Source organism: Salvelinus fontinalis, unplaced genomic scaffold (assembly GCF_029448725.1).
Source record: "Salvelinus fontinalis isolate EN_2023a unplaced genomic scaffold, ASM2944872v1 scaffold_0145, whole genome shotgun sequence".
Classification (NCBI taxonomy): Eukaryota; Metazoa; Chordata; class Actinopteri; order Salmoniformes; family Salmonidae; genus Salvelinus; species Salvelinus fontinalis.
In genome coordinates this window covers 244615-269302 of record NW_026600354.1, presented here as the reverse complement: position 1 = coordinate 269302, position 24688 = coordinate 244615, and the positions used below count along the sequence as shown (strand labels likewise).

Genomic DNA, 24688 nt, shown 5'->3' with positions numbered 1-24688 from the left:
GGAACCTGCTGAAAAAAAAAAAAACTCTGGCAGATTACGTCGGGTAGTCCAGTCGTGATGAATCGGCGGGGCACCGTATCGGCAGTAAAAGGGGTCCAGGCCAATTGGCAAAATAGGTATTGTAGCCCAAGGAGTAGCTGATGGACCTCTTCAGCTAGCCGGGAGATGGGCCTAGCATAGGCTAGCTCCAGGCTAATTGGTGTTTGCTTCAGGACAGAGATGTTAGCCGAGAGTAGCCACTCGGATAGCAGCTAGCTAGCTGTGATGATCCAGTTGAAAAGGTTCAGAGCTTGTGGTAGGAATCCGGAGATATGGAGAAGAAGAAGTCCGATATGCTCTGGGTTGAATCGCGCTGTGCAGACTGGCATGAGTTGTCCGGGGCTAAAGGTTAGCTGATGACAGCTAGCTTCTGTTAGGGGTTCCGGTTCTAAAGTAAAGAAAATAGCAGATCCATACCACATTGGGTGAGGCGGGTTGCAGGAGAGTATGTTGAAGTTGAGGTTAATAAAAATATATGCAAAGAAAAAATATATAAAAAGATATATACACGACAAGATGAAGACAAAGACGCCTGACTGCTACGCCATCTTGGTTTGAAGGTTTTTGACCAGGAAAAAATGATTGTCCGCAATGAAGTTATTTTCTGTCCCTCCAAGAGATATGTAAGAAATGCATTTGTAATATGAAATATAATTGCATTTATTCCTGTTATCAATCAAGGTGAGACTGAACATGGACAATGCCCATGAGAAACAGAAGGAGACCTACCGGAGCAGAATCAAGAAGGGGACCAAGTGCTATGACATCCGGGCGAATTACTTGGTTAGGAAGATGGACAAAAGGAAGGTGAGACCTGGGAAACCTCGCTGCTCTTTCACTCCTAGCTCACCTTCTGTTAAAGTGAATATAATAACATCTCAGATAATAACTATTTGCATTTGCACACAAGATAACCTGAAGCTAGTTTTAGTTTCCTGAACACTGAAATGTTTCTCTTTGTCTTCCTAGGGTTACCTCGGTGGAAGCCAACAATCTTCTCCAGTTGGAGCAGTTGGACGGTCGACCACTGAAATCCCTGACGCCCTACACTTCAGTGAAGCCAAAGGACAAAGTATGTTAAGCTTTGGTTGACATTTGAAAAGCAAGAAATGGTAGTTATGCTGAGCTAATAAAAATGTACCTCCTCAATTTACCTCTCCAAATTACTTTAGGACCATCGACTGTCCAAGCCCCTCCAGGAGGTATCCCATTCATCAGAACCAGTGAGTTTGGATCAGTCTGATTCTCTGTGCTCTGAGTCGGAGGGGGACCAGCTTTGAGGTAGGTTATACTTTCCAGAAGTGTTGAAAAGTACATATCTCCCATTTAAAACACTGCACTAATCCATCACATGTTCTCACTGTAAAGTGTAACCTGTGTGTTTGCTTGTTTACGTCTCTGTCTCCTACCCTGTTCCCTTTAACTCCTGTTCTCCAGGACCTAGGGGTTCTGCCCAACACCCAGACCTGGACCCACCTGATGTCCTCCATTACCTGTTCTCCAGGACCTAGGGGTTCTACCCAACACCCAGACCCACCTGATGTCCTCGCTGTTTATTATCAATGCATAGTCACTTTACAACTTACCTCAACTAACCTGAACCCCTGCACATTGACTCGGTACCGGTACCACCTGTATAGAGCCTCCATATTGACTCGGTACCGGATTTTGGCGAATGTCTGTTGAATGTACGAATGTGTTGAATATAAAACCAACTTTACCTCGGCCTTTGGATTGGTGTGGATAATAGGACTTCAGGACGACCCAGCCAACATGTCAGCAACAGGTAGGCCTATAATTAATTAAATGTTCTTGTCACTAGTGGAGAGTAATGTTAGTTCCACTAGATATAATTCAAGAATTTTAGATGGTCCATGGTTAATTAAAGGCAATATCCCATCTGTTGGGGTTGTGTAGCCTAAAACCAACTAATAATGATACTGAAATGATCTGAAAAAAAGAAAGAAAAAAGTGTTATTGTTCTAGTTAAGTTAGAATTCTTTAGTAAAAATAAGACAAAGAAATGCACACGTGCAGTTGATGTCCATAACATGTAGGCAGTGACGGAATACCTAGTGGGCGCCTCCATTTCCCATCATACTTTACCGGAAAAAATAAACTCCATGGAAACGGCTCCCGGACGTGAAGCTTGCTAGCTTATTACACGAGCAAATCAATCACACTCACCCGTTAACTAGCTAACGTTACCTAATTGCTGGATCAGTAGCTTATCTGGCTCGTAGCATTGTTTTATACTGGATCGCATTACCACATTTTACTCTGCAGTTATGAGCCGGACTCCGGATGCAAGGGCAAGGTAACACATGTTTACAACTTGCAAGACAAAGCAAACTAACGTTAGCTATCGGAAAGACGTTAGACATCTTGCAAAATTCTTGATTTATATAACTTTTTAGTGATTTGTTTAGTTAGCTAGCCAACCTTTTCTTCAATTATTTAACTAGCTGGCTAGCTATTGCGTTCAACTTTAGCTTGATATCAGTGTTTATATGATAGTTAGGCTAGCCATGTAACTTAGTTAACTTTAACCAGGTTAGCTAGCTAGCTAAAGTTACCTGGATGTTCCCATCACAGAGACAGCCAGACCAGACAGATCCAGGAGAACATCACCAACACGGAGAAGCACTTTGGAGAGATGTGCCAACTGTTCGCCGCCTACGTGCGTAAAACGGCGAGGTTACGGGACAAGGCAGACCTACTGGTCAGAGAGATCAGCATCTATGCGGAGACAGAAACGCCAAATCTGCAGAGGGGTATGAAACAGTTTGCAGACAACCTTGCCAAAGTTCAGGATTATCGTCAAGCAGAGGTAAGCCTATGCACCATAGTATTGCCTAATCATTTTCAATCATAATGGATGCATTATATAAATATGGTTGTTATTGAAAATAGTACAGACTTATATTGATCAGACTATTGGAGAATGTTTCATCTGCATGTATTTTGTGTTCTAATCTAGCCACCTAGGATTTCAAATCCTCCCAGGAATGAATTAACTAAATAACTTTGAGATTCCCAATGTATTTGCAGGTGGAGAGGCTTGAAGCCAAAGTGGTAGAGCCTTTGAAAAGCTATGGAAGTGTTGTTAAACTTAAAAGGGTAAGATACAGTCCTTTCCCATATTTGGATAAAACTGCTGTTCGTTTGCTATGGTCGTTTTTCTGTTCTGATGTATAGGCCTACTGTTTTGGGTGACAGTTATCCTCTATTTTGTGGTGTCAAAAAAACAGAAAGTCTGTTGCACACCTGAGGGGTATCATAGGAGCAGGTTTGAGGTGTTAGCAAGGTAACTTTGGTCAACTCTGAGTTCAACTCGGGGATAACCGGTCATATGAAAGTGGTACATTTCTATGGCAACAAATCCTTCAGAACTGTCCTGTTCTGGGGCAGGCTAGCACACGGCTAACTCCACTTAGCCTGAATGAAATGACTGAGTCCTTCAGAACTGTCCTGTTCTGGGGCAGGCTAGCACACGGCTAACTCCACTTAGCCTGAATGAAATGACTGAGTCCTTCAGAACTGTCCTGTTCTGGGGCAGGCTAGCACACGGCTAACTCCACTTAGCCTGAATGAAATGACTGAGTCCTTCAGAACTGTCCTGTTCTGGGGCAGGCTAGCACACGGCTAACTCCACTTAGCCTGAATGAAATGACTGAGTCCTTCAGAACTGTCCTGTTCTGGGGCAGGCTAGCACACGGCTAACTCCACTTAGCCTGAATGAAATGACTGAGTCCTTCAGAACTGTCCTGTTCTGGGGCAGGCTAGTACACGGCTAACTCCACTTAGCCTGAATGAAATGACTGAGTCCTTCAGAACTGTCCTGTTCTGGGGCAGGCTAGCACACGGCTAACTCCACTTAGCCTGAATGAAATGACTGAGTCCTTCAGAACTGTCCTGTTCTGGGGCAGGCTAGCACACGGCTAACTCCACTTAGCCTGAATGAAATGACTGAGTCCTTCAGAACTGTCCTGTTCTGGGGCAGGCTAGCACACGGCTAACTCCACTTAGCCTGAATGAAATGACTGAGTCCTTCAGAACTGTCCTGTTCTGGGGCAGGCTAGCACACGGCTAACTCCACTTAGCCTGAATGAAATGACTGAGTCCTTCAGAACTGTCCTGTTCTGGGGCAGGCTAGCACACGGCTAACTCCACTTAGCCTGAATGAAATGACTGAGTCCTTCAGAACTGTCCTGTTCTGGGGCAGGCTAGTACACGGCTAACTCCACTTAGCCTGAATGAAATGACTGAGTCCTTCAGAACTGTCCTGTTCTGGGGCAGGCTAGCACACGGCTAACTCCACTTAGCCTGAATGAAATGACTGAGTCCTTCAGAACTGTCCTGTTCTGGGGCAGGCTAGTACACGGCTAACTCCACTTACCCTGAATGAAATGACTGAGTCCTTCAGAACTGTCCTGTTCTGGGGCAGGCTAGTACACGGCTAACTCCACTTAGCCTGAATGAAATGACTGAGTCCTTCAGAACTGTCCTGTTCTGGGGCAGGCTAGCACACGGCTAACTCCACTTAGCCTGAATGAAATGACTGAGTCCTTCAGAACTGTCCTGTTCTGGGGCAGGCTAGCACACGGCTAACTCCACTTAGCCTGAATGAAATGACTGAGTCCTTCAGAACTGTCCTGTTCTGGGGCAGGCTAGTACACGGCTAACTCCACTTACCCTGAATGAAATGACTGAGTCCTTCAGAACTGTCCTGTTCTGGGGCAGGCTAGTACACGGCTAACTCCACTTAGCCTGAATGAAATGACTGAGTCCTTCAGAACTGTCCTGTTCTGGGGCAGGCTAGCACACGGCTAACTCCACTTAGCCTGAATGAAATGACTGAGTCCTTCAGAACTGTCCTGTTCTGGGGCAGGCTAGCACACGGCTAACTCCACTTACCCTGAATGAAATGACTGAGCCACGAGTTGAGGACCAATGAAATTAGATTCCCTCCCTCAAATAACATTTTAAGTGTCACATGCTTCGGAAACAGGTGTAGACTATCAGTGAAATGCTTACTTGTGGACCCTTCCCAACAATGCAGAGTACAATAAAATACTAAATGAAATAAAATAAATAATTTAAAAGAAATTGTAACACAAGGAAGAAATACACAATGAGCAACAATAGCATGGCTATATACACGAGGTACCAGTACCAAGTCAATGATAGGGTGGCTATATACTCTGACTGGTCCAACTGTAGAATACAGCCAGGTCACAGTAAGATCCAACCAACCATGCCAAACATGTATTCTACAGTTGGTTGGATCTTACTGTGGCCTGGCTGTATTCTACAGTTGGTTGGATCTTTCTGTGGCCTGGCTGTATTCTACAGTTGGTTGGATCTTTCTGTGGTCTGGCTGTATTCTACAGTTGGTTGGATCTTACTGTGGCCTGGCTGTATTCTACGGTTGGTTGGATCTTACTGTGGCCTGGCTGTATTCTGTGGCCTGGCTGTATTCTACGGTTGGTTGGATCTTACTGTGGCCTGGCTGTATTCTGTGGCCTGGCTGTATTCTACAGTTGGTTGGATCTTACTGTGGCCTGGCTGTATTCTACAGTTGGTTGGATCTTACTGTGGTCTGGCTGTATTCTACAGTTGGTTGGATCTAACTGTGGTCTGGCTGTATTCTACAGTTGGTTGTATTCTGTGGCCTGGCTGTATTCTACAGTTGGTTGGATCTTACTGTGGCCTGGCTGTATTCTACAGTTGGTTGGATCTTACTGTGGCCTGGCTGTATTCTACAGTTGGTTGGATCTAACTGTGGCCTGGCTGTATTCTACAGTTGGTTGGATCTTACTGTGGCCTGGCTGTATTCTACAGTTGGTTGGATCTTACTGTGGCCTGGCTGTATTCTACAGTTGGTTGGATCTTACTGTGGCCTGGCTGTATTCTACAGTTGGTTGGATCTTACTGTGGCCTGGCTGTATTCTACAGTTGGTTGGATCTAACTGTGGCCTGGCTGTATTCTACAGTTGGTTGGATCTTACTGTGGCCTGGCTGTATTCTACAGTTGGTTGGATCTTACTGTGGCCTGGCTGTATTCTACAGTTGGTTGGATCTTACTGTGGCCTGGCTGTATTCTACAGTTGGTTGGATCTTACTGTGGCCTGGCTGTATTCTACAGTTGGTTGGATCTTTCTGTGGCCTGGCTGTATTCTACAGTTGGTTGGATCTTACTGTGGCCTGGCTGTATTCTACGGTTGGTTGGATCTTACTGTGGCCTGGCTGTATTCTGTGGCCTGGCTGTATTCTACAGTTGGTTGGATCTTACTGTGGCCTGGCTGTATTCTACAGTTGGTTGGATCTTACTGTGGCCTGGCTGTATTCTACAGTTGGTTGGATCTTACTGTGGCCTGGCTGTATTCTACAGTTGGTTGGATCTAACTGTGATCTTAATTGAAATCGTAATTTTATTGAAATATGTATAAAAGTGGCTCCCAAATGACACTATATTCCCTTTATAGTTCACTACTCTTGTCCGTCGCCCATAGATTCCTGGTCAAAACTAGTGCACTATACAGGGAATCGTGTGTGATTTGAAACACCATGATTTAATCCACTAACCCCAGCTGCCTCAACATGCACCTCTGTGATTGACAGGAGGACCTGAAGACCAGTCAGAGTGCCAGGAACAGGGAATCTAAACAGATGCAGCAGCTGGAGAGAATGAGACAGAGAAACCCCTCTGACAGACAGATCATTGTATCCTTATTGCTCTCTCACCTATCATCCCTTTACACCAGTCATGTATTAGACTACATTGTTATTCACCTGGTGTATGTGTTCGCGTGTCAATGGGATGAGACTAAACACTAGTAAGGTCAATGGGATGAGACTAAACACTAGTAAGGTCAATGGGATGAGACTAAACACTAGTAAGGTCAATGGGATGAGACTAAACACTAGTAAGGTCAATGGGATGAGACTAAACACTAGTAAGGTCAATGGGATGAGACTAAACACTAGTAAGGTCAATGGGAGGAGACTAAACACTAGTAAGGTCAATGGGAGGAGACTAAACACTAGTAAGGTCAATGGGAGGAGACTAAACGCCAGTAAGGTCAATGGGAGGAGACTAAACACCAGTAAGGTCAATGGGAGGAGACTAAACACTAGTAAGGTCAATGGGATGAGACTAAACACTAGTAAGGTCAATGGGATGAGACTAAACACTAGTAAGGTCAATGGGATGAGACTAAACACTAGTAAGGTCAATGGGAGGAGACTAAACACTAGTAAGGTCAATGGGAGGAGACTAAACACTAGTAAGGTCAATGGGAGGAGAATAAACACTAGTAAGGTCAATGGGATGAGACTAAACACTAGTAAGGTCAATGGGAGGAGACTAAACACTAGTAAGGTCAATGGGAGGAGACTAAACACTAGTAAGGTCAATGGGATGAGACTAAACACTAGTAAGGTCAATGGGAGGAGACTAAACACCAGTAAGGTCAATGGGAGGAGACTAAACACCAGTAAGGTCAATGGGAGGAGACTAAACACCAGTAAGGTCAATGGGAGGAGACTAAACACCAGTAAGGTCAATGGGAGGAGACTAAACACTAGTAAGGTCAATGGGAGGAGACTAAACACCAGTAAGGTCAATGGGAGGAGACTAAACACTAAACACTAGTAAGGTCAATGGGAGGAGACTAAACACTAGTAAGGTCAATGGGAGGAGACTAAACACTAGTAAGGTCAATGGGAGGAGACTAAACACCAGTAAGGTCAATGGGAGGAGACTAAACACCAGTAAGGTCAATGGGAGGAGACTAAACACCAGTAAGGTCAATGGGAGGAGACTAAACACCAGTAAGGTCAATGGGAGGAGACTAAACACTAGTAAGGTCAATGGGAGGAGACTAAACACCAGTAAGGTCAATGGGAGGAGACTAAACACTAAACACTAGTAAGGTCAATGGGAGGAGACTAAACACTAGTAAGGTCAATGGGAGGAGACTAAACACTAGTATGTTGATTACTGTCACTGTTATTTATAACTATATTAAAGGTGAAAGAGGATTTAGTTATTTTTCTAATTGTTAATGTCCTAATTCCCTTAATGATGCCAACAGTCCCAGGTGGGTGTCTTTAATTCCCTTAATGATGCCAACAGTCCCAGGTGGGTGTCTTTAATTCCCTTAATGATGCCAACAGTCCCAGGTGAGTGTCTTTAATTCCCTTAATGATGCCAACAGTCCCAGGTGGGTGTCTTTAATTCCCTTAATGATGCCAACAGTCCCAGGTGGGTGTCTTTAATTCCCTTAATGTTGCCAACAGTCCCAGGTGGGTGTCTTTAATTCCCTTAATGATGCCAACAGTCCCAGGTGTGGGTGTCTTTAATTCCCTTAATGATGCCAACAGTCCCTGGTGGGTGTCTTTAATTCCCTTAATGATGCCAACAGTCCCGGGTGGGTGTCTTTAATTCCCTTAATGATGCCAACAGTCCCAGGTGGGTGTCTTTAATTCCCTTAATGATGCCAACAGTCCCAGGTGGGTGTCTTTAATTCCCTTAATGATGCCAACAGTCCCAGGTGGGTGTCTTTAATTCCCTTAATGATGCCAACAGTCCCAGGTGGGTGTCTTCTGAATCTGCTGTGAGAACTCGAATGATTGCAGTCCAGTATAGTCATTTATTACAACAAATCTCTTTATCTTGAGACATATATATATATATTTAGTCAAAATAGCCATTTATGAAAATGATTTGAAGTGTCTGTTATGTGTCGCATTGTGTCGTCATGACAACAGGCTGAAAGTGACCTGCAGAGAGCCACGATGGACGCCACGCGCACGACACGACAACTGGAGGAGACAATAGACGCGTTTGAAAAGCAGAAAATACAAGATATCAAGGTCTCTTATCTCTCAATTTCAAAAGTACAAAAGGGAAAATAAATATGCATAAATATGGCTTGAATTTACAGTGGTGTTTGTTCTTCACTGGTTGCCATTTTCTTGTGGCAACAGGTCACACATCTTGCTGCTGTGATGTCACACTGTGGTATTTCACCCAGTAGATATGGGAGTTTATCAAAAATGGGTTTGTTTTCTAATTCTTTGTGGATCTGTGTGATCTGAGGGAAATATGTGTCTCTAATATGGTCATACATTGGGCAGGAGGTTAGGAAGTTCAGCTCAGTTTCCACCTCATTTTGTGGACAGTGAGCACATAGCCTGTCTTCTCTTGAGAGCCATGTCTGCCTACGGCGGCCTTTCTCAATAGCAAGGCTATGCTCACTGAGTCTGTACATAGTCAAAGCTTTCCTTAAGTTTGGGTCAGTCACAGTCGTCAGGTATTCTGCCACTGTGTACTCTCTGTTTAGGGCCAAATAGCATTCTAGTTTGCTCAGTTTTTTGTGTCAAGCAATTATCTTTTTGTTTTCTCATGATTCTCTATTTCTCTCTCTTTGTCTCTATGTCTCTCTCCAAAAAGCATCCAGTGTTTCTTTGTGATCAGATTTTCAGCAGTCATTCTTTGTTGAATGTAATCTGTTTAATCATTATTACACTAATTGATTATGGCCACGTCAACCCTTTATTCATTTGGTCGTTGTCATGACTTCCTATTGTGCTGTATTGACAATGTGATACTGTTCTTGCTCTCCTCTCTCTCCCTGTAGAAGATCTTTGGGGAGTTTCTGACGGTGGAGATGTCGTTCCATGCCAAGGCGTTGGAGGCGTACACCACAGCTTACCAGAGCATACACAACGTAGACGAAGAGGAGGATCTGGAGGTAAGGGTTATAGGAGAGGAAGAGGAGGATCTGGAGGTAAGGGTTATAGTAGAGGAAGAGGAGGATATGAAGGTAAGGGTTATAGGAGAGGAAGAGGAGGATCTGGAGGTAAGGGCTATAGGAGAGGAAGAGGAGGATATGGAGGTACGGGTTATAGGAGAGGAAGAGGAGGATATGAAGGTAAGGGTTATAGGAGAGGAAGAGGAGGATCTGGAGGTAAGGGTTATGGAAGAGGAGGATATGGAGGTAAGGGTTATAGGAGAGGAAGAGGAGGATATGAAGGTAAGGGTTATAGGAGAGGAAGAGGAGGATCTGGAGGTAAGGGTTATGGAAGAGGAGGATTTGGAGGTAAGGGTTATAGGAGAGGAAGAGGAGGATCTGGAGGTAAGGGTTATAGGAGAGGAAGAGGAGGATCTGGAGGTAAGGGTTATAGGAGAGGAAGAGGAGGATCTGGAGGTAAGGGTTATAGGAGAGGAAGAGGAGGATCTGGAGGTAAGGGTTATAGGAGAGGAAGAGGAGGTAAGGGTTATAGGAGAGGAAGAGGAGGATATGAAGGTAAGGGTTATAGGAGAGGAAGAGGAGGATATGAAGGTAAAGGTTATAGGAGAGGAAGAGGAGGATATGAAGGTAAGGGTTATAGGAGAGGAAGAGGAGGTAAGGGTTATAGGAGAGGAAGAGGAGGATCTGGAGGTAAGGGTTATAGGAGAGGAAGAGGAGGATATGAAGGTAAGGGTTATAGGAGAGGAAGAGGAGGATCTGGAGGTAAGGGTTATAGAGGAGGAAGAGGAGGATATGGAGGTAAAGGTTATAGGAGAGGAAGAGGAGGATATGAAGGGTTATAGGAGAGGAAGAGGAGGATCTGGAGGTAAGGGTTATAGAAGAGGAAGAGGAGGATATGAAGGGTTATAGGAGAGGAAGAGGAGGATCTGGAGGTAAGGGTTATAGAAGAGGAAGAGGAGGATATGAAGGGTTATAGGAGAGGAAGAGGAGGATCTGGAGGTAAGGGTTATAGAAGAGGAAGAGGAGGATATGAAGGGAAGGGTTATAGTAGAGGAAGAGGAGGATATGAAGGTAAAGGTGATAGCAGATGGGCCTGTATTCATAAAGCATATCAGAAAAGGTTCTAGGAATCCTGGTAACTTGTTTTAGGACAACAACACACCTCCCAGCTCAGAGGAGGTTTTAGTGTGATGTCAAGACACTGCTCAGACAAACTCTGAGCCAGGAGTAAACATGTAGAAGTTTATCTCAGCTGGTAATCCCAACATGTTTGAGGTACCGCAAAGGCAAGATGGTGATGACGTGCATTGACATTGTTGCAGTTAGTGGAGAATAACCCATTTGCAGTGAGGCATCGCCAGCTGTGGCCTCTACAGAACGTTTCAGACAACCAGAGTGAATGTGACTACATCACATGTTGCAATTGGAAAACATTCGTTGTGATTTTCTTATGACACGATCACTTTGCCTCCTGTTAATTATTGCCTAATAGGTTGGCATGCAGAACACATTTTGAATAATGTGATGGGCATTTTGCACTGAATCATACAGTATGATGGTTGTTCAAATCTGAATTATGATAGTATTATCGTTATACGTACCAACACACTCGTCAGTCTTGTTCAACAACTAAATCACTTCAAATCAAACTTCAAAATCAAATGTTATTTGTCACATACACATGGTTAGCAGATGTTAATGCGAGTGTAGCGAAATGCTTGTGCTTCTAGTTCCGACCGTGCAGTAATATCTAACAAGTAAATTTCACAACTACTACCTTATACACACACACAAGTGTAAAGGGATAAAGAATATGTACATAAAGATATATGAATGAGTGATGGTACAGAACGGCATAGGCAAGATGCAGTAGATGGTATAGAGTACAGTATATACATATGAGATGAGTAATGTAGGGTATGTAAACGTTATATTAGGTGGCATCAGGTCGATAATGTTTGAAAGGTCTTATCATTTTCACGGCTGCTTTCTATTTCCCAACATGCCCAATTTTAGACAGATTTTTTTTAAACAACGTGATATTGCGCTCCAAAGCGATAATCTGAAATACCGTAATGTAGCCTAGGTTGATTAAATAATCCAAATAGAAATGAGATTATTTAGTAGCCTCGTGGTTATAAGTGAAATGGGCTTTGTGAAATTTTCAATCTCAGCTTTTTATTTTTTACCCATAAGAGGAAAATGTTTCCATTCTCAACTCTTAGACGCGTTGTGGATCCTAACGAATCAGATTACATGGACAGTGGGGGCCTGATCCTAGATCAGCACTGATCTGAGACGCGTTGTGGATCCTAACGAATCAGATTACCTGGACAGTGGGGGCCTGATCCTAGATCAGCACTGATCTGAGACGGGTTGTGGATCCTAACGAATCAGATTACCTGGACAGTGGGGGCCTGATCCTAGATCAGCACTGATCTGAGACGCGTTGTGGATCCTAACGAATCAGATTACCTGGACAGTGGGGGCCTGATCCTAGATCAGCACTGATCTGAGACGGGTTGTGGATCCTAACGAATCAGATTACCTGGACAGTGGGGGGCTGATCCTAGATCAGCACTGATCTGAGACGCGTTGTGAATACAGGTCCTGATACTTGGCAAAAACACCCTGTCTCTCAGGCTGTTTCCCCTTGGTTACAGATCTAGGATCAGCTTCCCCTCCTCCAATCTTGACCTTAACCATTAGTGGGGGGGGAAATGCAAAACACACCCAAGATCAGGGTCTAGGGGCGACTTGCCACTACTCCATGTCTGCAGTATGCCTGGTGCTATGGGGCCCTGGGCAGACCAGGGTCTAGGGGCGACTTGCCACTACTCCATGTCTGCAGTATGCCTGGTGCTATGGGGCCCTGGGCAGACCAGGGTCTAGGGGCGACTTGCCACTACTCCATGTCTGCAGTATGCCTGGTGCTATGGGGCCCTGGGCAGACCAGGGTCTAGGGGCGACTTGCCACTACTCCATGTCTGCAGTATGCCTGGTGCTATGGGGCCCTGGGCAGACCAGGGTCTAGGGGCGACTTGCCACTACTCCATGTCTGCAGTATGCCTGGTGCTATGGGGCCCTGGGCAGACCAGGGTCTAGGGGCGACTTGCCACTACTCCATGTCTGCAGTATGCCTGGTGCTATGGGGCCCTGGGCAGACCAGGGTCTAGGGGCGACTTGCCACTACTCCATGTCTGCAGTATGCCTGGTGCTATGGGGCCCTGGGCAGACCAGGGTCTAGGGGCGACTTGCCACTACTCCATGTCTGCAGTATGCCTGGTGCTATGGGGCCCTGGGCAGACCAGGGTCATGTTCAATACTGCAGTATGCCTGGTGCTATGGGGCCCTGGGCAGACCAGGGTCATGTTCAATACTGCAGTATGCCTGGTGCTATGGGGCCCTGGGCAGACCAGGGTCATGTTCAATACTGCAGTATGCCTGGTGCTATGGGGCCCTGGGCAGACCAGGGTCATGTTCAATACTGCAGTATGCCTGGTGCTATGGGGCCCTGGGCAGACCAGGGTCATGTTCAAAACTGTAGCAAAACATGTTGCAACAGAAAACCAAAAAAACTGTGTTCCATTTTCTATTTTTTTTTAACTTCTCCCTGTTTCACTCAGTGTTCAAAACGTTTCTCCCTACTGTACACGACCCAACATTATAGCACTGTTGTTAAATCGATGGCTTTGAGCTGTTTGACTGAACACCCAAGCCAACAATGACTATGTTCTATCTATCTCTGCAGTAGTTGTGCAATGAAAGTATTTTCTTCTGTAGTAGATACCTATTTTTCCACTCTCTTTTTTGTTATTTTAAACTCATCTGTCATTCATATCAAATGAAACTATCACCCTGGATAACTTGTTTGAGTGACTCACCTTGTGCGTGAGCGATGGGAGATTTGATTCATTCTAAAAGCAGAAATAACAACATGGATCGAGCTCGACCTGATCAAGGGGTTTGCCCTAAACGACTCCCTATTCCCTAATATAGTGCACTATCTTTACATAGGGCTCTGGTCAAAAGTAGTGCACTAAATAGGGAATAGGGTTCCATAGGGCTCTGGTCTAAAGTAGTGCACTAAATAGGGAATAGGGTTCCATAGGGCTCTGGTCTAAAGTAGTGCACTAAATAGGGAATAGGGTTCCATAGGGCTCTGGTCTAAAGTAGTGCACTAAATAGGGAATGGGGTTCCATAGGGCTCTGATCAAAAGTAGTGCACTAAATAGGGAATAGGGTTCCATAGGGCTCTGGTCAAAAGTAGTGCACTAAATAGGGAATAGGTTGCCATTTGGGATGCTAGCGAGGACTTAGTGGAATGGAATGCATTCTCCACACTTTCCCCTGATGAGTCCTTGATTAACACACTCAGTGGTTTCTGGGGAAATACTTTTAACTGGTTGGTTGGTTTTATACTGAGGTGTAATTAGATTGTCAGTTTGATTACTTGGGCTCCTTGCTTGCACAATATTTCCTCATTGTGTGCTTAGCGTTTCTATTCTTAGAATTGTATGATGAGCTACAGATCCTGAAGGAAGGGTAGAGGATGATGCGTTGTTATGGGGGAAAGTTTGTATCGTCAATGTCACGAGGCCCATTGTTTGGCTTAGCAACGACCACGAAGGGTAAAGAAAATTTCGTAACGTTGGAACCTGTCTTCCTGTAATGTAAGTTCCATACCCATTTACTTACATGTGTTTTGCTTGAAATTAACATACCCCATTCACTTACATGTGTTTTGCTTGAAATTAACATGCCCATTCACTTACATGTGTTTTACTTGAAATTAACATGCCCATTCACTTACATGTGTTTTACTTGAAATTAACATGCCCATTCACTTACATGTGTTTTACTTGAAATTAACATGCCCATTCACTTACATGTGTTTTGCTTGAAATTAACATGCCCATTCACTTACATGTGTTTTACTTGAAATTAACATGCCCATTCACTTACATGTGTTTTACTTGAAATTAACATGCCCATTCACTTACATGTGTTTTACTTGAAATTAACATGCCCATTCACTTACATGTGTTTTACTTGAAATTAACATGCCCATTCACTTACATGTGTTTTACTTGAAATTAACATGCCCATTCACTTACATGTGTTTTACTTGAAATTAACATGCCCATTCACTTACATGTGTTTTACTTGAAATTAACATGCCCATTCACTTACATGTGTTTTACTTGAAATTAACATGCCCATTCACTTACATGTGTTTTACTTGAAATTAACATGCCCATTCACTTACATGTGTTTTGCTTGAAATTAACATGCCCATTCACTTACATGTGTTTTACTTGAAATTAACATGCCCATTCACTTACATGTGTTTTGCTTGAAATTAACATGCCCATTCACTTACATGTGTTTTGCTTGAAATTAACATGCCCATTCACTTACATGTGTTTTACTTGAAATTAATATGCTGCTTATCTGGCTCTATGATATATCCTTTACTACAGCACTACTAATATCCAACTTTGACTTTGTTCTAGAAATATTTATCTAGCTAACCTCCTATTGCTAGCTAGTTGGATGGGCAGCTATGACTAACTACTCATGGTGTGATTGTGACAACATACAGGAACTCAAGTCCTTTTGTTCACCCGAACTAGAATTCCTCACAATCAAATGCCGACCGTATTACCTCCCAAGAGAATTCTCTTCAGTTATAGTCACAGCCGTGTATATTTCCCCTCAAGCCGGATACCACGATTGCCCTCAATGAACTACACTGGACTTTATGCAAACTGGAAACCACATATCCTGATTTATTGTAGCTGGGGATTTTAAAGGCACAGTCAACTTAGTGTATGTAAACTTCTGACCGACTGGAATTGTGATACAGTGAATTATAAGTGAAATAATATGTCTGTAAACAATTGTTGGAAAAATGAGTTTTAATGACGGTGATACAGCCCGACAGGATGCTCTCGATTGTGCATCTGTAAAAGTTGAGGGTCTTAGGGGCCAAGTGCAGGGCGCCAAATTCAAAAACCAGAAATCTCATAATTAAAATTCCTCAGACATACATGTGTCTTATATCATTTTAAAGGTAATCTTGTTGTTAATCCCACCGCAGTGTCCGATTTCAAATAGGCTTTTCAGTGAAAGCACTACAAACGATTATGTTAGGTCACCACAAAACCACAATAAGCACAGCCATTTTTCCAGCCAAAGATAGCTTTCACAAAAAGCACAAATAGAGATAAAATTAATGACTAACCTTTGATAATCTTCATCAGATGACACTCATAGGACTTCATGTTACACAATACATGTATGTTTTGTTCGGTAAAGTTCATATTTATATCCAAAAATCTCATTTTACATTGGCGCGTTACGTTCAGTAGTTCCAAAACATCCGGTGATTTTGCAGAGAGCCACATCAATTTACAGAAATACTCATAATAAACATTGATAAAAGATACAACTGTAATGCATGGAATTTTAGAACTACTTCTCCTTAATACAACCGCTGTGTCAGATTTCAAAAAAGCTTTACGAAAAAAGCAAACCATGCAATAATCTGAGTACAGCGCTCAGACAACAAATCAAGCCATACAGATATCCGCCATGTTGTGGAGTCAACAAAGTCAGAAATAGCATTATAAATATTCACTTACCTTTGATGATCTTCATCAGAATGCACTCCCAGGAATCCCAGTTCCACAAAAAAATAAAGATTTGTTCGATAAAGTCCATCATTTATGTCCAAATACCTCCTTTTTGTTTGCGCGTTCAGTACACAATCCAAACTCACGACGCACAGGCAAGTCCATGCGAAAGGGGAAAATGCGATGCCCTAACTCTCACGTGAGAGTGCGTGATCAGCTCATGCCAGACACCTGACTCATTCAGCTCCCATTCCCCCCTCCTTCACAGTAGAAGCATCAAACAAGGTTCTAAAGACTGTTGACATCTAGTGGAAGCCTTAGGAAGTGCAACATGACCCCATGTCCAATGTACCTTGGATAAGCAAAGAGTTGAAAAACTACAAACCTCAGATTTCCCACTTCCTGGTTAGATTTTTTTTCTCTGGTTTTTGCCTGCCATATGAGTTCTGTTATACTCACAGACATCATTCAAACAGTTTTAGAAACTTCAGAGGGTTTGTGTTCCTAGCTCCAGCAGTGCAGTAGTAACACAAGCATTTAGTTAGATACTACGGCACTGTTGGAGCCAGGAACACAAGCATTTAGTTAGATACTACTGCACTGCTGGAGCTAGGAACACAAGCATTTAGGAGCTAGGAACACAAGCATTTAGTTAGATATTACTGTACTGTTGGAGCTAGGAACACAAGCATTTAGTTAGATACTACTGCACTGTTGGAGCTAGGAACACAAGCATTTAGTTAGATATTACTGCACTGTTGGAGCTAGGAACACAAGCATTTAGTTAGATATTACTGCACTGTTGGAGCTAGGAACACAAGCATTTAGTTAGATACTACTGCACTGTTGGAGCTAGAAACACAAGCATTTAGTTAGATATTACTGCACTGTTGGAGCTAGGAACACAAGCATTTAGTTAGATACTACTGCACAATTGGAGCTAGGAACACAAGCATTTAGTTAGATACTACTGCACTGTTGGAGCTAGAAACACAAGCATTTAGTTAGATACTACTGCACTGTTGGAGCTAGGAACACAAGCATTTAGTTAGATACTACTGCACTGTTGGAGCTAGAAACACAAGCATTTAGTTAGATACTACTGCACTGTTGGAGCTAGAAACACAAGCATTTAGTTAGATACTACTGCACTGTTGGAGCAGGGAACACAAGCATTTAGTTAGATACTACTGCACTGTTGGAGCTAGGAACACAAGCATTTAGTTAGATACTACTGCACTGCTGGAGTTAGGAACACAAGCATTTAGTTAGATACTACTGCACTGTTGGAGCTAGAAACACAAGCATTTAGTTAGATATTACTGCACTGTTGGAGCTAGGAACACAAGCATTTAGTTAGATACTACTGCACAATTGGAGCTAGGAACACAAGCATTTAGTTAGATACTACTGCACTGTTGGAGCTAGAAACACAAGCATTTAGTTAGATACTACTGCACTGTTGGAGCTAGGAACACAAGCATTTAGTTAGATACTACTGCACTGTTGGAGCAGGGAACACAAGCATTTAGTTAGATACTACTGCACTGTTGGAGCTAGGAACACAAGCATTTAGTTAGATACTACTGCACTGTTGGACCTAGGAACACAAGCATTTAGTTAGATACTACTGCACTGCTGGAGTTAGGAACACAAGCATTTAGTTAGATACTACTGCACTGTTGGAGCTAGAAACACACGCATTTAGTTAGATATTACTGAACTGTTGGAGCTAGGAACACAAGCATTTAGTTAGATATTACTACACTGTTGGAGTTAGGAACATAAGCATTTAGTTAGATACTACTGCACTGCTGGAGTTAGGAACACAAGCATTTAGTTAGATATTACTACACTGCTGGAGCTAGAAACACGAGCATTTAGTTAGATACTACTGCACTGTTGGAGCTAGAAACACAAGCATTTAGTTAGATATTACTGCACTGCTGGAGCTAGAAGCACAAGCATTTAGTTAGATACTACTGCACTGTTGGAGCTAGGAACACAAGCATTTAGTTAGATACTACTGCACAATTGGAGCTAGGAACACAAGCATTTAGTTAGATACTACTGCACTGTTGGAGCTAGAAACACAAGCATTTAGTTAGATACTACTGCACTGTTGGAGCTAGAAACACAAGCATTTAGTTAGATACTACTGCACTGTTGGAGCAGGGAACACAAGCATTTAGTTAGATACTACTGCACTGTTGGAGCTAGGAACACAAGCATTTAGTTAGATACTACTGGACTGTTGGAGCTAGGAACACAAGCATTTAGTTAGATACTACTGCACTGTTGGAGCTAGGAACACACGCATTTAGTTAGATATTACTGAACTGTTGGAGCTAGGAACACAAGCATTTAGTTAGATATTACTGAACTGTTGGAGCTAGGAACACAAGCATTTAGTTAGATATTACTGCACTGTTGGAGCTAGGAACACAAGCATTTAGTTAGATACTACTGCACTGCTGGAGTTAGGAACACAAGCATTTAGTTAGATACTACTGCACTGTTGGAGCTAGAAACACAAGCATTTAGTTAGATATTACTGCACTGCTGGAGCTAGAAACACAAGCATTTAGTTAGATACTACTGCACTGTTGGAGCTGGAAACACAAGCATTTAGTTAGATACTACTGCACTGTTGGAGCTAGAAACACAAGCATTTAGTTAGATACTACTGTTGGAGCTAGGAACACAAGCATTTAGTTAGATACTACTGCACTGTTGGAGCTAGGAACACAAGCATTTAGTTAGATACTACTGCACTGTTGGAGCTAGGAACACAAGCATTTAGTTAGATACTACTGCACAATTGGAGCTAGGAACACAAGCATTTAGTTAGATACTACTGCACAATTGGAGCTAGGAGCACAAGCATTTAGTTAGATATTACTGCACTGTTGGAGCTAGAAACACAAGCATTTAGTTAGATATTACTGCACTGTTGGAGCTAGAAACACAAGCATTTAGTTAGATACTACTGCACTGTTGGAGCTAGGAACACAGCATTTAGTTAGATACTACTGCACTGTTGGAGCTAGGAACACAAGCATTTAGTTAGATATTACTACACTGTTGGAGTTAGGAACACAAGCATTTAGTTAGATACTACTGCACTGTTGGAGCTAGAAACACAAGTATTTAGTTAGATATTACTGAACTGTTGGAGCTAGGAACACAAGCATTTAGTTACTGCACTGTTGGAGCTAGGAACACAAGCATTTAGTTAGATACTACTGCACTGTTGGCGCTAGGAACACAATCATTTAGTTAGATACTACTGCACTGTTGGCGCTAGGAACACAAGCATTTAGTTAGATACTACTGCACTGTTGGAGCTAGAAACACAAGCATTTAGTTAGATATTACTGTTGGAGCTAGGAACACAAGCATTTAGTTAGATATTACTACACTGTTGGAGTTAGGAACACAAGCATTTAGTTAGATACTACTGCACTGTTGGAGCTAGAAACACAAGCATTTAGTTAGATACTACTGCACTGATGGAGCTAGGAACACAAGCATTTAGTTAGATACTACTGCACTGTTGGAGCTAGAAACACAAGCATTTAGTTAGATATTACTGAACTGTTGGAGCTAGGAACACAAGCATTTAGTTAGATATTACTGCACTGTTGGAGCTAGGAACACAAGCATTTAGTTAGATACTACTGCACTGTTGGAGCTAGGAACACAAGCATTTAGTTAGATACTACTGCACAATTGGAGCTAGGAACACAAGCATTTAGTTAGATACTACTGCACTGTTGGAGCTAGGAACACAAGCATTTAGTTAGATACTACTGCACTGTTGGAGCTAGGAACACAAGCATTTAGTTAGATACTACTGCACAATTGGAGCTAGGAACACAAGCATTTAGTTAGATACTACTGCACTGTTGGAGCTAGGAATACAAGCATTTAGTTAGATACTACTGCACTGTTGGAGCTAGGAACACAAGCATTTAGTTAGATACTACTGCACTGTTGGAGCTAGGAACACAAGCATTTAGTTAGATACTACTGCACTGTTGGAGCTAGGAACACAAGCATTTAGTTAGATACTACTGCACAATTGGAGCTAGGAACACAAGCATTTAGTTAGATACTACTGCACTGTTGGAGCTAGGAACACAAGCATTTAGTTAGATACTACTGCACTGTTGGAGCTAGGAACACAAGCATTTAGTTAGATACTACTGCACTGTTGGAGCTAGGAACACAAGCATTTAGTTAGATACTACTGCACTGCTGGAGCTAAGAACACAAGCATTTCGCTACACCCACAATAACATATGCTAAACATGAGTATGTGACCAATAAAATGTTATTTGATTTGTCAACACTTCTTACAAAAACAAGTAGTGATGAAGTCAATCTCTCCTCCACTTTTCTCTTTGTAGCTAGAAATAAGTGGTGAAAATAATACATTTTTTGAAAATTGATTTGATGGCTCGCACATCACAAGTCAGCTATCAACCCGTTTATAGATAGAATACGTGATTATATTAAAATTATATTTTAAGCCATTTAATGTAGCACTAACATTAATAATTTTCTTTACCCTTTGTGGATGGGACCGAAGCTGTTGCCGGGGGGGGGGGGGGGGGCAAACAAAAGTTTAAACCTGTCTTTCTCCGGTGTTAATATAAGACATGTTCTCTTCCCAGGGTAACACTGCATGTATATCCAGGGTAATAGGACTTTTATCCAGGGTAACTGCATGTATGTCCAGGGTAATAGGACTTTTATCCAGGGTAATAGGACTTTTATCCAGTGTAATAGGACTTTTATCCGGGGTAACACTGCATGTATGTCCAGGGTAATAGGACTTTTATCTAGGGTAACACTGCATGTATGTCCAGTGTAATAGGACTTTTATCCAGGATAATAGGACTTTTATCCAGTGTAATAGGACTTTTATCCGGGGTAACACTGCATGTATGTCCAGGGTAATAGGACTTTTATCCAGGGTAACACTGCATGTATATCCAGGGTAATAGGACTTTTATCTAGGGTAACACTGCATGTATATCCAGTGTAATAGGACTTTTATCTAGGGCAGGGGTGTCAAACTCATTCCACGGAGGGCCTAGTGTCTGCAGGTTTTTGTTTTTTCCTTTCAATAAAGCCCTAGACAACCAGGTGTGGGGAGTTCCTAACTAATTAGTGATGTTAATTCATCAATCAAGTACAAGGGAGGAGCGAAAACCCGCAGACACTCGGTCCCCCGTGGAATGAGTTTGACACCTGTGATCTAGGGTAACACTGCATGTATGTCCAGTGTAATAGGACTTTTATCCAGGGTAATGTCTAGGATTCTGCAGATTATTGACAGTGTTCCATTCTTCATACTCATTTATAATTGGCTATCAAAGACAGAACACATTTGTTTTTCGTTCTGGAAATGTCCATTGTTTTACATCCAATTGTCAGTTCAAGAGGCCAGCAGAAGCACATATTTGGGGGGGGGGGGGGTTCAAAATGGAAGAGTATAGCCAGCCCTCCGTCCTGTTTTGGCAGGTATTCAGGAGCCTGCTGCACCCCCCTGACTACCAGTCTCGCTTAGAAATAGTGCGTGCTAATTCCCAAACATCACTCAATCTGACTGCGTCTACCCTGAGTAAAACGGGGACCTTACAGGTAAGATACTGGATGGTGCCTAAAACCAACTTACTCTCTTCAGGTTCTGAACGGGTACCTTTTTGGCTTCTTCTGTGGCCAGGCATCTACTGTTGGTGTCCGATAACTGTCATGTGATTCAACCACTTGTTTTGATTGGTGGGAGTGTTAATGGGGTAATCTTGATGCTTCCAACATGGGTTTTTGCTCCATGCAGAATCCCCCATGTATCCGTTTTCCTCATAGAAAAGCAGAGTGTTCTATGGTCCTTGTTAATATCCCTTACAGCCTGACTGATAAAGCTACAGTATCTGAGCTTTGTACAGCAACATCATCCTTATCATCACAACCTAACTAACCTCTTCACAGGAACACAGAGAGGTAGCCTGCTCTCTAGCCTGGTCTCAGATGCTGAGCCTGGTCTCCGGGGGTAGCCTAGCCCTGGTCTCGGGGGCTAGCCTAGCCCTGGTCTCAGACGCTAGCCTAGCCCTGGTCTCCGGGGGTAGCCTAGCCCTGGTCTCAGACGTTAGCCTAGCCCTGGTCTCAGACGTTAGCCTAGCCCTGGTCTCAGATGCTAGCCTAGCCCTGGTCTCCGGGGGTAGCCTAGCCCTGGTCTCAGACGCTAGCCTAGCCCTGGTCTCAGACGCTAGCCTAGCCCTGGTCTCGGGGGCTAGCCTAGCCCTGGTCTCAGACGTTAGCCTAGCCCTGGTCTCAGACGTTAGCCTAGCCCTGGTCTCAGACGTTAGCCTAGCCCTGGTCTCAGACGCTAGCCTAGCCCTGGTCTCAGACGCTAGCCTAGCCCTGGTCTCAGACGCTAGCCTAGCCCTGGTCTCGGGGGCTAGCCTAGCCCTGGTCTCAGACGTTAGCCTAGCCCTGGTCTCAGACGTTAGCCTAGCCCTGGTCTCAGACGTTAGCCTAGCCCTGGTCTCAGACGTTAGCCTAGCCCTGGTCTCAGACGCTAGCCTAGCCCTGGTCTCAGACGCTAGCCTAGCCCTGGTCTCAGACGCTAGCCTAGCCCTGGTCTCAGACGCTAGCCTAGCCCTGGTCTCAGACGTTAGCCCTGGTCTCAGACACTAGCCTAGCCCTGGTCTCAGACGTTAGCCTAGCCCTGGTCTCAGACGCTAGCCTAGCCCTGGTCTCAGACGCTAGCCTAGCCCTGGTCTCAGACGCTAGCCCTGGTCTCAGACGCTAGCCCTGGTCTCAGACGCTAGCCCTGGTCTCAGACTCTAGCCCTGGTCTCAGACGCTAGCCTAGCCCTGGTCTCAGACGCTAGCCTAGCCCTGGTCTCAGACGCTAGCCTAGCCCTGGTCTCAGACGTTAGCCTAGCCCTGGTCTCAGACGCTAGCCCTGATCTCAGACGGTAGCCTAGCCCTGGTCTCAGATGCTAGCCTAGCCCTGGTCTCAGATGCTAGCCTAGCCCTGGTCTCAGATGCTAGCCTAGCCCTGGTCTCAGATGCTAGCCTAGCCCTGGTCTCCGGGGGTAGCCTAGCCCTGGTCTCAGACACTAGCCTAGCCCTGGTCTCAGACGCTAGTCCTGGTCTCAGATGCTGGTTGTGTACTTGCCAACTCCAAATATGGCTTGGCATGATAGCACAAACAGACTGATACAAAGTTGCATTGAATAATGTACTTTACAGCACAGTCACAGAATACATGGTTTTAGTATGGTAACAAGTTCTAGTTACCATAGTGATAATCTTTTTAGTTAGTTAGCCTATTTACTGAATGACTTCCTGCTTTCTATAGCAATCACTGACCCCGAGCAGACAGAGGAGGAGAGAGGACGAGGAGGGAGATGACGAAGATGTGGATGATGAAGAGGAAGATGATGATCTTGAAGAAGTCACAGACGATGAATGAATTGGAAATCTGTTTTGATTAGTTTCTTTTCATTCATGGTGGGATGAGGTTTTCTAGCAAATAGTGTGTTCTTTATGGCCATGAAATGATGTCCTAAACGGGCCATAGGGCTCTAAGTGCACTATATAGGGAATAGGGTGCCACTTGGGACAGAATAGTATTCACGTGAAGTGTTTTTAACCCAGAACAGCAGTTGTCCACGGTCGTTATTATTTCCAATTCTGGAGCTGAAATAAATTATATGTTATTGTTTTTAACCATTTCATTGACCAAAGGGATGGTGTGACATCAATGTCTATGTAATGTGGCAGTATTAATGTCTACTTACTTATATTTGTATATAACAAAATGCCAAATCTGTATTTGTTTTGTGTGGCAATGTTGCCTGTATTGTATAAGCCTTCCAGAATAGAAACCTGTTGTTCTATGGAATAAAGTCAGTGGACTCAACAATGGAAGTCAGAAATTGTTCAGAAGTCTTAATCTGACCCTTCAATGTCTTGTTGTTGCCATGCAGACTTATTGGCACCATGTGTTGAATGATACACAGTCACAGTGGTGATAACAGGAGGGTTTAGTTGTAGTTGAAACTGACTCACACTGGTCATAATGATGGTGGTGGATTAGACCCATCCAGTCCCTGGTCATAATGATGGTGGTGGATTAGACCCATCCAGTCCCTGGTCATAATGATGGTGGTGGATTAGACCCATCCAGTCCCTGGTCATAATGAAGGTGGTGGATTAGACCCATCCAGTC

At 43.6% G+C, this 24688-nt stretch overlaps 1 protein-coding gene across 1 annotated transcript; it reads left to right on the top strand.

Annotated features, from left to right (window-relative positions):
* Positions 1–2132: 2132 nt before the first annotated feature.
* cibar1 (CBY1 interacting BAR domain containing 1) lies at positions 2133–24387 on the top strand. Its single transcript, XM_055912252.1, has 9 exons — positions 2133–2356; positions 2635–2869; positions 3091–3159; positions 6664–6765; positions 8139–8144; positions 8815–8919; positions 9687–9800; positions 21971–22090; positions 23816–24387. The coding sequence occupies exons 1-9, from the start codon at positions 2328–2330 to the stop codon at positions 23927–23929; spliced, it is 894 nt and encodes a 297-aa protein (XP_055768227.1). The 5' UTR covers positions 2133–2327; the 3' UTR covers positions 23930–24387.
* Positions 24388–24688: the final 301 nt, after the last annotated feature.